Source organism: Dipteris shenzhenensis, chromosome 9 (assembly GCF_047967505.1).
Source record: "Dipteris shenzhenensis isolate YYH24624 ecotype China chromosome 9, Dip_SZ_1.0, whole genome shotgun sequence".
NCBI lineage: Eukaryota > Viridiplantae > Streptophyta > Polypodiopsida > Gleicheniales > Dipteridaceae > Dipteris > Dipteris shenzhenensis.
The window spans coordinates 12,445,520-12,460,071 of NC_141604.1; the positions used below are offsets into that span (position 1 = coordinate 12,445,520).

Genomic DNA, 14,552 nt, shown 5'->3' on the forward strand with positions numbered 1-14,552 from the left:
CTGCTGCTTTTTCTGACTCTGCCACACAAGGACGAGCGGACCAAACCTACTTCTTTCGCCTCTGTAAGACACGGATTCTTTAGGGGTGGTGATACGTTGGCTGCGATTCGAGAAACGAGAAACTAACTTATAGATATAGATACAATTATTCCTGCAAAAACTTTGCTTGAGATTTTAAAATATAGTAGGGATGTTCCTCCCCTTTTCAAATTACATCTCTTTGGTCAGTATGAGCAGTATTCGGAGCAAGATTTTTGTGACTCATACTATGCCGTGAGATCTCATATTCAATCTAGCTCAAGGATATTTCCTGGTATGAACTATGTCAGTCTCTTCGGGTCCATTTGTACCATATAAACCATCACAAAGCCGCCTCAACAAATCCTCCAGACTGCCAGAAGTAAACCATCATATTCTGCAACTTTGCTTGGGTAGGTTCTTCATCCTCCCTAGCAAACTTTTTTCGTTCCACCTGCATCGGGCACAAACTTCGATTGCCCAAACCTTAGTTTTGAAATTTTATAATGATATCTACTAACTTTGATGTGCATCCCATGTGCCACATGAGTTGAAGATCCATTGTCAAAAAGCCAACCCCTCTAAGCTCATTGTAGTTATCCATTCTTAAACATACAATTGCTGTCACACACGAGCAAACTCCACCCCGTCAGTAGACGATCTCACTAAGGATGTTTCTATCATGGGGTTTTATTGAGTGCTGACTACCATATTACCCAAATCGATATTTCTTTATTAAAGTTAGCTGGCAGGTTGCCTACAACCAGCACATCCATTCATGACTGGACAAAGAAAGTAGCAGCCTAAGATATCATGTCATCCTGAAACCTATGACAGCCTTCCTTGTGGAAGATGTCAACAGTTTCTGTTGCTGAGATTTGGTTACATTGCTCATAAAATCTCTATCTATCAAATGAGAGATCCTGTTTGGTTGCGATTGTAGTAAAGAATAGCTAAAATCACAAATGGACCTCCATTAACACTTGGCACTATAACCTACTAGTAACATTAGGAACTTCAAAATTGTTCCTACAGAGAATGCCGCAACGGGCCGTTTCAGCCCCAAACTAAGGTTTCTCTTACACCAATTTACACACTACACAAAAAGCACAGATACGGTAAACCTAGCAGTGAATTCCAGACAATAAACAGTTTTCTTAACTGCTGCAATGTACATCTGAGTTATCTGAATAAATCACGCATGTGGTTGGCCCTGTATGGAATTGAGGTGGGACATTCAATCCAAACCCCCTCTGTAGCCTCATGTTCAAATTAACTGCACATGCGTCCATCGTTCCAGGAAGGCCACCTCTCTGCAAACAAAAAGCAATATTACTAGGATAGCTAGAGCACGTATGCAGAATGAAAGCAGCTGGCTTCGTTAATAATTCATTAAGCTTTGAGTTTGAATAAAAATACTGATTATTACGATATGTAAGGGTTATTTAGGCTGTAGCAGACCAAAAGCATGCATAGAGACGCTTCCAAGACAACTAGTCTCACAAAGCTGAAGACTCACTCCATAAGACATAACTGACTACAAAATCACAGCTGTGGTTGTCCAGGTCCATGCGAGTGCGGTGGGACATTCAATCCAATGCCCATCTGCAATCCCATGTTCATATTAACTGCCCGTGCATCCATCATTCCAGAAAGGCCACCTCCCTGAAAATAAGAACCAATATCACTAAGGGATACAAAGGTGGCTAGAAAACACATGCAGAACCAAAGCAACTGGCTTTGTGAATATCCGATCACCTTGTACTTGAATAAAGATTTGCAATTAAGGTCATACATGACTGCCTGTCTACTAATTACGAGTTAAATCACATAAGGCCATGGGAAAACAAACGTTCGAGTTTTAAGAATCTAAAACAAAAAATGGCAGGATGAAAACACGAAATGTTACTTGGTTGTTGTATTCAATAATCACTAATAGAGGAGCAGTTCTCTTCATTGTGTTCACACACCCCTATTACTCTGCCTAGGGGCTGCCTTCACACTGCATGTTCAAACTTTGCTAGAATCATTGTGAAGTCCACAGCTGTTGGGCAGAAATCACAATACCGAATGTTGGAAGCTGCCATCTCTAGGGAACTTTTAATGTATTCATAAACTACCATTGGGAAAATTAACATGCTTTTACTGGAAGGCATTCAACAAGACAATCTGTGCATATAGCAAGCGATATGCTGTGCACTATGTCACAAGCAAAAATACAGATTCGCATTGAAGGCCTTATTAGAATGGAGAGAAATAATTTTGAGACCTGGCTGGAAAATGAACTCTTTTCAAATTTAGAACTTTCGTATAAGACTTAATACAAAAGCTAGCTGGGAACCATGACTGAGTGCTATCCTGTTCTTTCTTTGCAACAGATATAAAAGCATGTGGCATGTAACCCACTCAGCCCAGAAAAGAGAATCAACACAGCCCTCTAAAGCACATTAAACACACTAGATCATGATCCTTTCACCAAAATACACTCACCACTGTTAGCATCTACTCAATAAAAAAACTATACAAAAACAAGCAGACTTTCTAGACATACTTGGAGAAGACCATTCAAGACATAAACCAACCTACTACGAGCTAACTCACCTTTAAACAATGCTTACTCTAGCACAGAACATCAGCAAATCAAGATAAATGAGAAATGAGTGAATCAGCTCTCACCTGGAATGAATCAGTAGCTGTCATCATTGAAGTAGGCAATGGAGGACCTCCTAGACCAGGATAAGGTATTGCACCAAGTGGAACCATCATACCAGGTGGGTGAGCCTTCAATGCACCTAAATTTGATTGGTAAGGTTGACCTCCACCTAAAGCCAATCCACCACTTTGGAGTCCCCCACCGACTATAAATTCTCCTCCAGTCCCTGAACCTTGAAATGGTGAAAGAACCTGACCTCCAGATACAGGCCGCACAGATGGCACTCCCAATGCAGGTGCAGGACGGTTTGAAGGTCCCTGCATAGAGATCAAAGAACCAATCTGCCCACCCAAAACTAGAGGTCCAGACGATTGTGCAAGTCCTGGTCTTGAAAGCAAAGGTTCTGAGGAAACACTGGCAGAGGGGCCACCTAGTGATGACATAGGAAGCGGAGGTTGTGGAGGCCCAGGAGGTCCAACTGGACGAGGGGGGGGAAGTGGTGGGGGGGGTGGTAATTGCATCTGGACTTGCTGCTGATGATGATGATGATGATGGGATAAAAGTGGCTGCTGAGGAGGTTGTTGCAAAGGATGCAGTTGGGCTTGCTGAATAATAGATTGACCAGAGCTAATTACAGAGGGATATGGAGCAGATGGGGGATGAGGTCCTCTGGGGATGTTTCCAGGAGGAACAGTACCAAGTACTGAATGCTGTCTCGTTGAGTCAGCTGTAACTCCACTGTCCATGGTTGGCTGAACAAGCGGCATGGCCATTCCCACACCAGGGATTGCACCCTCACCACGAGCAGGGCCTCCAGATGCAAATGCTCCAGGTGTTACCGGCCCTTCTACAGACGGCATTGAAGACTGGGGATGCCCAATTAAAGGTGATGCTTGCTCATAGGCAGTCCCTGCCAACACAAAAGCAAACATCTGAGTTCATAAAAGGAAGGGCAACGGTGTATTGTGACGGTCCAACACATGGTCATATAGCAAGAACGACTCAGAACCATTACCTTGCAAATGAGCAGCACCATGCTTTTCGCGAACAGCATCTCCAGGACGACTTCGACACCAAAACTTTGTAGTGTGATCATTGCTTCCACTGAAAATTATGAAAATGCTTGGATATTGAATCATCAAAACTCATAGGCTACCTACTCATATGGGACCGGAACATAATCACACTTGCAAAGGCCACATGAATAGAGGTTTATAATAAATTGAAGTGTCGTGGAACTCAAAATGGGTGGCTTCTGAAATACCTGCATAAAATGTGACCCATTGGATGCCAGGCCAAATCCCATACGCTATTTTCATGAGCATTAGTGACTTCAGCCTGTGGAATCTCATGCCTATCAGAAGGGAAGTAGTTAGACCACATTCTAACCAGAAATTACTTATATAAATTATCAAAACTTGAATGCATTGATTTACTTTAGATGTCCCATCAGATATTTGGGCATTAACAATATTGCTCACTTCTAACAGCTTAATATACCTTTGTAAGACTAGAATAAGTCCAATCATACAAATTTAGATTTTTTGTTGTTCTAGCAGCTTAATACCCCATCTTTTGCATCAAAAGGGCAAAAAGGATTAAATAAATATTACCCAACAACCCAGTACATGATAGTTCCATCATAGCTGCCACTCACAAACAACTCCTCATGGAACGGGTGCCAAGCTAGACCTGCAGTGATGTAAACCAAGTTACTGGTGCCCCTACATATGCATACCATCACATACATACGTACGTACATACAATGATACTTCTTATTTATTCATATACATTCAAACACAGAAGCTTTTATGATAAGGTTTCTGGTAAAATCGAAATTTTGCTCAAATGATAGCAATTGTAAATGCAGTCCCCTCAACCACACGAAACAATCTCCCAATAACTTCATCTTATTCTCTTCGAGGACAACAGAAAATATCAAAATATAGTTACAATATCTGCACCTTGGAATTTTACAAATGTGTCAATCACATGCCTCACAAACATTGCATTGACATCTCAACTCAATCTTACAGAAAGACCAGTCACAATGCATTACACTGGTTAACATACCCTTTCCCTTAAAACTTTAGCTTTCAGTCTTCACACTCCTCATTTGTTTTTGCATAAGAATGAGTTCTACATGTCTACACTTTTTCTTTGGACACTGCCTATGCTAAAGATTTGGCAAAATATATATTTCGCCTTACATGACCCACATAAGAGCCTCACTTCATCTAGCATGATAGATCCAACGTGACCCTCTCTAAATGAAGTGGTACGGCAAGACTTAATAAGAAAAAAACTTAACCAAAGCCATGATGGCAAGTGTTTTTAATTTCATGGGAAATGTGATAATTGGAAAAACTCAAGAGGGAGCCCATTAAAATGGATGGATTTAAAAGGTGACCCTAGATTGAAAGAGAGAATCTAGACTGTTCATGACATGGAAACTACGTTCATCTAGTTTGGCTATATGGAAACTAAGTTCACCGAGAGAGTTATCATCCGAGAGAGAGGAGATAAAGAGGATAAAGAAGAGGGAGAATTCTGACGGTGTCAAGCCCACGGGATGTGTGCACACACCGGACTGAAAATAGCAGTATGGAATTGTAATGGCACACTATGGTCCGACCCAGGAGGTTTCTTGGAAATGTATAATGACAGAGATGTGATCTTCTACATTGAGACACATGAAAGCCAAGAGAGAGGGCTGCCTGCAGCAGCAGGATACACATGTAAATCAGCTCATAAGAGGGAGTTGAGGAGAGAGAACGGAGTATGAGGCTCTAGAGGAGTGGCTGTCCTTTTCAAATCGCACATGAGATCACTTATCTCTGTGGTCCGGAGAGAGGAGCATGCCCGGCACATGTGGATACGAGTTCAACTTCCAGATGCCCGACCTATCTTCATTGTGGTGTGCTCCTTCCCTCCAGACACATCATCCTATGCAGGAGAGGTCAATACCAATGGACACAGCCCATATGAGACCATCCATCATCACATCACGAAATTCTCCAGACAGGGAGACAAACTCCTCCTAGGGGATTTCAATGCACGGACAGGTAATAAACAAGTGGGCCTGCTTGACTTCACAGCTTGACTTCACAGATGAGAGAGATCCACACATAGTCCCGGAGCTAGATGTCGCTGAGCTCGGGATATTGAGACAATCTGTAAATGCCCGACAAGTGACAAAATATGGACGACATCTGCTTGAGCTGGGGGCAATCTACGACCTGATCATCTACAATGGTCTCCATCGATGGCCATCTTCTGGGAAACAGACCTGCTTCCTGCATACAGTGGACTATCTACCAGGCCCACTAGACTTTGTCTCAGGGATACACGACTTTGCCATACCCCCCCACTTAGAGCTGACCACTCATACTTGGCCTTCCATATCTCTGGCACTATGCCAGCCACGCGGAGAATCCCCCCACGCCTACACGCATCCAGATCCATTTTGACCGTGCCCTTGACCTAGTGTACTAAGTCACTTAGCCAAGTGTTAGAATTATTATTATAATTTAGCAGTGACCAATGTAATGTAATAAGTAGGTTAGGGAGACTTTTCCCTCCTTTAGAGGTTTTTCCCCCTAACCACAGATAGTTCACTAACTACGGTTAGTGAAGGATAAGGTTTTGTCACTCACAAAACCTATCCCACTTCTTGTATTACTCACTTCTTCTATTACAAGCACTACGTTCAGCCCTTTTGCTCTCACACACTCTTTTCTAACATTTGGTATCAAAGTAGCAAGACCCTACTCCTAACTTCCTGCCTAGCTCCCTGCTCAACAACCCTTTACAGCCGTACAGCCCACGCTTCAATTTACGAAGCTCACGCTCCTGCTGTCCGTACTGTACCTACGCAAGCCCGTACATCTGTGCCACTATTCTGTACAACGCCCATACTGCTAGTACTGCAAGCAGCGCGTCCGTACGTAGGTGAAGTGCTGCAACTACTTAGCCTATACGTTGTCTGTACCATCGATTTGCGCGCCATCTTTGTGCAGCCGTACCGCTGTCAGTCGACTATACGAAACCTGTACAGTAGCTCGTCAACTGGCCGTACGTCCGTACATAGGCATCCGTACACAGTCGTCTGTACACAGGCGCCGTACACTCCGTACCATCATACGATTCCGTACCGCTGTCAGGTCCGTACAACTCCGCCATCAGTTTCCGTACGACGGATTGACAGTCCGTACTTCACCGTATATTCAACCGTACAACTGCGCCGCATGTGTGGCACCTGCAAATCGTCCATACAACCGTACAGGTTTCGGTACTTCCGTACAATGTACATAGTACATACGGATTTTCGTACATTTTGCAGGCCCTTGTACTTTTGGTTGGCATCCGCACTTTTGTGCAGGTTATATTCTTGCAAGTACTCAAGCAGTTATTTTCTGGCAGGCATTATCTACAGATAGCCATTGTTTGGCTTAGATCTTGCAGAGAATTTGGGGCATTCTGTATTTGTGGGCAGACATTGCAAGTTGTCCAAGAAATTGGGGCTTTTGCAATCACACTGCAATTTTGCAGTGAAATTTGGGGCTTTTGCAGGCAAAGTGCAATTTGTGCAACACTTGGGGCTTTCAGACTATTTGCCCTCTTTTGTATGCAATCTCCCACAAGAAATTGGGGCTTTTGCATTCGAGTTGCAATTTTGCAGGTAAAAGAGAATTTTGCAAGTTTGCAAACAATTTTGGATTCGGTACGAGTCAAATTGCAGACTTTTGCCACTTTTTGCAAATTCTATTTGCAGATTTTTGGGGCATTGAGCAGAGCAGTGTGGTGCATTTTGAGCCTTTGACAAGCTGTGACAGTGTTTTTCACTATGGTCATATTATTCTTTGCAGATTTTACTTGTATATTTTATATCCCACGAGGGATTTCACCTGGTCTGTCTGCTATATTTTTTTTTTCTGAAATGATCTGGTGAAAATGGCTCAAAACAACTCAAATGAGGTGTTCGGGGTTCTCACACAAGAGAATAAGTTGGACGGCACCAACTACTCTTTGTGGAGTTTCATGGTTCGCAATATCTTGGTTGGCAGAAATCTTTGGGATTATGTCAATGGAGATGAAGAAAGACTAGATACAACACCTATATCTGTCACTCCTATAGCTGGAGGTAGGGGTAGAGGTTTGTACAAATACAGCATAGGTGATTGGAGCAGCCGCTCCAAGAGCTCCCACAGCAGAGCAGAAAAGATGGGACTCTAGAGATGCACAGGCTCTTTCAGTAATTTCTCTTTCTGTCAAGAGGTTCATTATACCGCGTTTGCTCCCTCCTTGGTGGACCATTTCACTTCAAATTTGGACAGGGGCTAGCTCATGTTGTTGTGCAAGTGTGGTTCAGAGGAATTTTGAAATGGTTGATCCAACAAGTCGTATTGCACGAAATGGCGTCAAAAAGAAAGCGGCTATTGCGCGGGTCTGAGGGCACCATTCCTTAATTGCTCTAACGTGGGAGGTCGCCTATATGAAGGGTCTCTCCAGCCAGAAGGACTCTAGAAGAGGTCGCCTGTAGGAGAATTCAGCCCTCCAAGTGGTTGGGTAGAAAGGGGCAAAATGGAGAAGAAAGTGGAGGTGGGAAAGAAGATGATGACATGGTGATACAAACAAGCTAGAAAAAGAAGGACATCTGTCATTATTGCAAGAAGCTAGGTCATTATATTGGAGAGTGCAAGAAGCGCATAGCCAAAGAAAAGAAAAGGGATTCCAGTATGGCTGTATCAGATGCATCAGGTCCACATTGCCATGATGGAGGAGATGTTGCAACCAACTTGGTTGAAGAGCACTATGCCTTTTTGTCTTGCACTTCAGAATTTTCAGTGGGTAGTTCAGATACTACAGCCACTAATCATGATGACCCGTATGCTTTTTTGACTTGTAGTTACGATTCTTCAAAGGATGAATGCTCTTTCAATGTTGATGAGACACTACATACTTGGTATTTTGATAGTGGTGCTTCAAAGCATATCACTTCCAAGAAAAATCTGTTTGTAACTCTACATTTTTCACCCACCAAGAAGAAGGTAACTTGTGCAAATAATTCTTCTTATTCAGTGTGTGGAGTGGGAGACATTATTCTCACATCCACTGATGGCACAGATTTCAGAATTTCAGATGTACTCTATGTGCCAGGTATAAAGAAGAATTTGCTTTCAGTGTCCTCACTCAATAGAGGAGGATTTCAGGTTGTTTTTTATGATGACAAGTGTGCAGTCAGAGACAAAGAAAATGAATATGCTTTGAGGTTGCCTGGCACTTTGTATCGAGGTCTTTTTCAGCTTGATCTATATGAAAAAAGATCCCATCTTGCATTATCAGTTAGCACTCCCACTGCTGCGATGCAGAATGCGGAGTTATGGCATGCCAGGTATGGGCACATGAGCTATGGCAGCTTAATGACACTTCAGAGACATGATATGGTTGATGCATTACCTCCTTTGGAGTCGCCTCCTCCTCATGCATGTGAAGGTTGCATTCTTGGCAAAATGCATAGGCTTCCCTTCAAGAAGGATGGTGCAGTGAAAGCTACAAGAAAATTGCAGCTTATCTACAGTGATGTCTGCGGTCCCATGAGGACACCTGCTTTTGGGGGTTATCTCTATTTTGTTACATTCATAGATGACTTTACCAACTACACTTGGGTCTATGGTCTCAAGGCAAAATCAGAAGTGTTTATGCATTTCAAACACTTTGTGGCTATGGTTGAGAATGAGACAGGACTCAACGTGCAAACACTTCGCACAAATCGAGGGTAGAAATATATGTCTCATGAATTTGAGACATTTCTGAAAGAAAAAGGCATTATGCATCAGCTTACACTGAGGCTTACACATCAACAGAATGGCAAAGCTGATGGAAATGGATATAGATGCATACTCACAAGTAAGAAGTTGCCTCACAGGTTTTGGCTGGAAGGCCTCATGTGTGCTAACTATATTTTAAATCAGGCTCCTACAAAGGCTTTGAAGACAATCACTCCCTATGAGGCATGGCATGGGCGAAAGCCTTCAGTGGACCATTTCAGAGTTTTTGGTTGTGTAGCATATGCCCACGTGCCTGTGGAGTTCAGACACAAGTGATAAGGCACTCAAATGCATTTTTGTGGGATATAGTTCACAAAGCAAAGGCTATCGTCTCTACAATCCTGCTACACGCAAGATTTTTGTTAATAGAGATGTCATATTCTCTGAAAATTCTGCACATACAAATGCTGAATTTCAGATTCCGGCCCCTTCAGATGATGTGTTTGAGGGGATGCTTCCTATAGCATTTGGTTCCCCCGCTGAAACTCGGAATTTACAGCAACCTCCGCCAGCTCCACAAGTACAACTTCAGCCCCCAGCTGAATTGGTACAACCTCAGGGTGTGGATGAAGTTGTCAGGCAAGAAATTCAAGAGATAAACGCAGCCAAAACAGTCCCGCATTGGTTGCTTCAGACTCTCAGGGAGAGTAGGCTTGAAGCTCCATTGCCTGGCAGAACTCGTAGTGCAGTAAGGCACATGGGAGGAGCTCATTCAGTTGAATCAGCTTATGCAGGTACTCTTCTTAATGAGGAGGAGCCTGAGACATTTGAAGAAGCAAAAGATAATGTGCATTGGATGAATGCCATGCACGATGAGTTGCAGTCCATTCATAAAAATCAGACTTGGGATGTTGTGGATTTGCCACCAGGTAAGAATGCCATAGGTACACGGTGGGTATTCAAAGTCAAAAGAAAGCCAGATGGGTCCATTGATCGGTACAAGGCAAGGCTGGTTGCAAAAGGATATGCTCAGAAAAAAGGCATAGATTATGAGGAGACTTTTGCTCCTACATCCAAGATGACCACCGTCAGGTCAGTTATAGCCATGGCTACAAATTTTGAATGGAATGTTCATCAGTTGGACATTAAAACAGCTTTCCTTAATGGAGACACGTTGGAAGAGGTTTATGTCAAACAACCTCCGGGCTTTGAAATTTCAAGAAATGCACCTTAGGTATGCAAGCTGAATAAAGCTTTGTATGGGCTGAAACAAGCCCCACCTGCATGGTATGCCAAAATTGATGCCTTTCTGACCAGCAAGGGGCTGCACAAAAGTTCAACTGAGAGCACCCTCTACATCAAGAAGGATGGGGGGGATATTCTGGTCATCATTCTTTATGTAGATGACATGCTGCTCACCGGATCAAATGAGGAAGTAATTGCAGATTTCAAGGCCCAATTGAAAGCTACATTTGATATGTCAGACTTGGGCTTGTTACATTTCTTTTTGGGGATCCAGTTTATTCAAGAGAAACGTGGCATTGTTATGTCTCAATCCAAGTATGTTCAAAAGCTCTTGGACAGATTCAACATGCATGATTGCAAGCCTATGTCCACTCCCATGGAGCCGGGGCTGAAGCTTACAATGCATGATGCGGGTGAATCAATTGATGTCACACTCTATAGTCAAGCTGTTGGATGCCTCATTTATCTCTGCAATACATGACCTGATATTCAGTTTTCAGTTTCTCAGGTGAGCAGGTATATGCACAGCCCAAAGATTATGCATTGGCAGGCTGTAAAACGCATCTTTCGTTACTTGCAAGGTACAAAGTCTTTTGGCTTGATGTTTCCCAAGGGGGGTGACTTGCAGATGCATGCTTACAGTGACTCAGGACATGCTTGCATTTCTTGGTTGAGCAAGAAACAATCTACAGTGGCTACCTCCTCATGTGAAGCTGAGTGCAGGGCAGCTTTCACAGCGACAATTGAATGTGTTTGGCTGCGTCGTTTGTTTGCTGATCTTCATCTTTCATTGGAAGGTCCTTCTCCGATTCTCACTAATAGCAGAGTGCTATAGCAGTGGCAAAGAATCCTATGTTTCATGCTCGCACAAAGCACATTGAGGTTCACTATCACTATGTTAGAGAGAAGTTGCATGCAACAGAGATCAGTATGATCTATGTGTCAACACATGACAATATTGCAGACATCTTCACCAAAGCACTTCCACGTGAAAAGTTTGAGGCATTTCGCAGTGCCCTGAACTTATCTCCTTTTGGCGATTGATCATTTCCTTGTGCATGACATTGGCACTGCAGGGGGGTGTTAGAATTATTATTATAATTTAGCAGTGACCAATGTAATGTAATAAGTAGGTTAGGGGCACTCGCATGATTAGGAGACTACAGGAGCTACAGACTCCAATGAGTATCAATTCAGACAACGGATTTCGCAGAGGCGTTTGAATGAAATGATTGCGAGTTGCCAAACACATATATTTGAACTTAAGAGATTGCAATTAAGCTGGAATTAACACTTATACAGCTTAAACACAAAGTGACATCATTGGAAATTGCAATATGATTGAGGGGCCAAGATGGGCCCCCCCCCCCAAGCTCACTTTATTCTTGAAAATGGAGATACAAGACTAAGGTGCAATGCACCTTCCAAACTGATGAACTCAGTGAAAGCCTAGGACCTAGATACAAGACTCAAGAGCATATGTACAAGGTAGACAACAAAAAGGAGGACTCTGAGCTCAGCTTTCAACTCTTGGCTTGCCCAATCCACAAGGAAGAAGCCTGCAACAATCACCACTTACATCCAACATTAGAGGCAAGCACTAGTTTCTAGAAAGATAGTAGAAACAACATGAAATAGTACTGTAAGTGAGATAAAGTTGACAATACAAACTCCCTTCGCAACTTGACCCTTTTGTAGATGAAGTCCTTGATGCCTCTGAAGCTACCTTGGGTGAGGAGAGTGTGGAAATGGGGCTGGAATGAGAACAGCCTAGAAAAACAGCCTGTAGGCTAGAGAGAGAAAGCCTTTATGGAGTGATAGATGTAGAGAGAGAGTGCCAATGCTGATCCCAAGGGAGGGATGTAAGAGAGGAGCTGCTGCTGTTCCAGAGGTGCCCAGAAAGGCAGATTTCTGCAAGGGGAATGGGCTGGAACAGTAGAGAGAGAAATTCTGCAGTAGGAGAGAGAAACGAGCTGTGGCTGCTCCAGGCTAGGAGGAGAGAGGATGCTGGTGCTGTTCTAGAAGAGCTGAGAGGGGGCAGATTTCTAGAGAGGTGGGGCTGAAACTGTAGAGAGAGTGTGTGTGCTACTGTAGAGAGAGAAAGTGCTGCTGAGGTGAGAGAATGGCCTGGGGAGAAGCTGGCTGCACCCAAGGAGCTGGAGAGGTTCTGCTGCATCAACCAAAAGGAGGGAGAAGAAAAGTGACGAATTTTTCATGTAGGGAATGAAGGGGAGAGGCCTTCTTTTATAGGCTCAGCCCCCCCCCCCCCCAGGCTTAGAGTGGAAGGTGGACACTTGTCCCAAATTTTTGGTGGGCTGCAGTCCCAAAGAGGACAGCCCACAACCTGCCCCAAATCTACCAGATTTGGGGCCAGACACTTGGCCTACATGCCCTGCCACTTGCCATGCATGCTGCCACATGTGTGGGACAGGTGGACTGACCTGCCAGCTCAGATTCCATGTGGCAGTCTGCCACGTGTCACTCCCAAAAACCCTAAAATTTCAAAGTTAACAGAATTCAATTCTGATCGCAGCCACGGGTTCCTAACAGTTTGGACTATCTATTGACGTACTCTAAGGTCATAATTGGCAATCCTGCTGTTTATATACCCCACCAACTTCAAGGCCAAAGTTGCTAATGATGCTAATGTTTCAACTAGAAGATGATGGTTAACAGGTGCAATTCTTGGCAAAATCATTATGTTCACAAGTTTGATAAAGATTTGATGTTGTGTGATAGAAGAAGCATCCACAAAGTGTATTTGATAGTACGGGTGGAATGGAAAGCAAGTGACTATCTGCATGGTAGATTTTATGGATCGGATCCATCGCTTCATATATAAGATCGTGACATCAACACGTATAGGAGCAGGATGCAGATCCCGAATCATTGATCCAGTATCATAAATGTAGAGAGGAGTCCAGCCACAAAACTCGAGGATGAGAGAAATCATACTGAGCTCATTTGTTTGTCATCTTATCTTGTATCTCCATTACTCTTGGCATGCTGCCAAGCCCACACCCAAAGCTCAAGGAACATTCTCTTGAATGGTTCCTAGGTCAGTATGCAATCTGTGCATTTGATTGGTCCCATGTTTGGGTACTCGGGTGGGGTGTGGTTTCCAGATGTCCCTCTCAAAGAGAGGCCATCACTCTTGTGGGTCACTAATGCCCATAACCCCAAGCAAGGGGATCCATCCTCAAATGCTAGACCTAGTCCCCATTGTCCGTAACTGAACAGTAGGAAAACATTTCATTTCTTAATAAGCATACTATTGAAAAACAAAAAGAAATAGTACCAAGCAAGTGGATACATGTTGAAGCAGGATGACATTCCCTCCATCTTTCATTCGGTTGTCCTCAACTGAAATGCTTCCTCATAAGCATCCAAGATTTCAGGATACTCCTGAAATGTAGCTCTGTCCACCCATTGGGCATCGGTGGATGGGAGCCCTCTGAACTTCAAAAGGTACATTTTGCGAGTCGTGCCTCGACATCCTGTAGTGAAGTTATGCAGAATAATTTGCTCTGGGATCAACAAGATCTCAGTGTCCTCTACTTCAGGTGCATCGTCCAGTGTGGGCTCTTGAGGTGGTTCCCCAATGAAGGGTTTCACCAAGCTTACGTGGAAGACATCGTGGATCTTCCAATGCTCTGGAAGTCTCAATTGGACTGAGACATCATTTATTACCTGCAACACCTGAAAAGGACCATAATATCGAAAGGATAGCTTGAAGTAGATGCACTTTTTGCCCACTTTGGTTTTTAATCAGGCTTTCTCAAATTTCAATAAGACCCATTGGCCTTCTTTCACTGCAAGCACCCTCCATCTTTTATTTGCAGTTGCTCTTTGTTTGTCCTGTGCCT

The 14,552-nt window shown here is 43.5% G+C and overlaps 1 protein-coding gene across 2 annotated transcripts in view; it reads right to left on the reverse strand.

Moving 5' to 3' along the window:
- Window positions 1-229: 229 nt before the first annotated feature.
- The window catches only part of LOC147898212 (flowering time control protein FY-like), a 106,298-nt gene continuing 91,975 nt past the window's right edge, over window positions 230-14,552 (reverse strand). Inside the window, exons 13-18 of one of the 2 annotated variants that reach the window (XM_087379133.1) lie at window positions 4,285-4,363; window positions 3,936-4,025; window positions 3,687-3,775; window positions 2,695-3,581; window positions 1,538-1,683; window positions 230-1,331 (exon numbers count right to left, since the gene is read on the reverse strand). In XM_087379133.1, the coding sequence (XP_087235259.1) occupies window positions 1,564-1,683; window positions 2,695-3,581; window positions 3,687-3,775; window positions 3,936-4,025; window positions 4,285-4,363 (1,265 nt within the window). In that variant the 3' untranslated portion in view covers window positions 230-1,331; window positions 1,538-1,563. Of the gene's footprint in view, window positions 1,332-1,537; window positions 1,684-2,694; window positions 3,582-3,686; window positions 3,776-3,935; window positions 4,026-4,284; window positions 4,364-14,552 lie in introns of those variants that run through there. The other variant, XM_087379134.1, reaches the window with a different exon arrangement.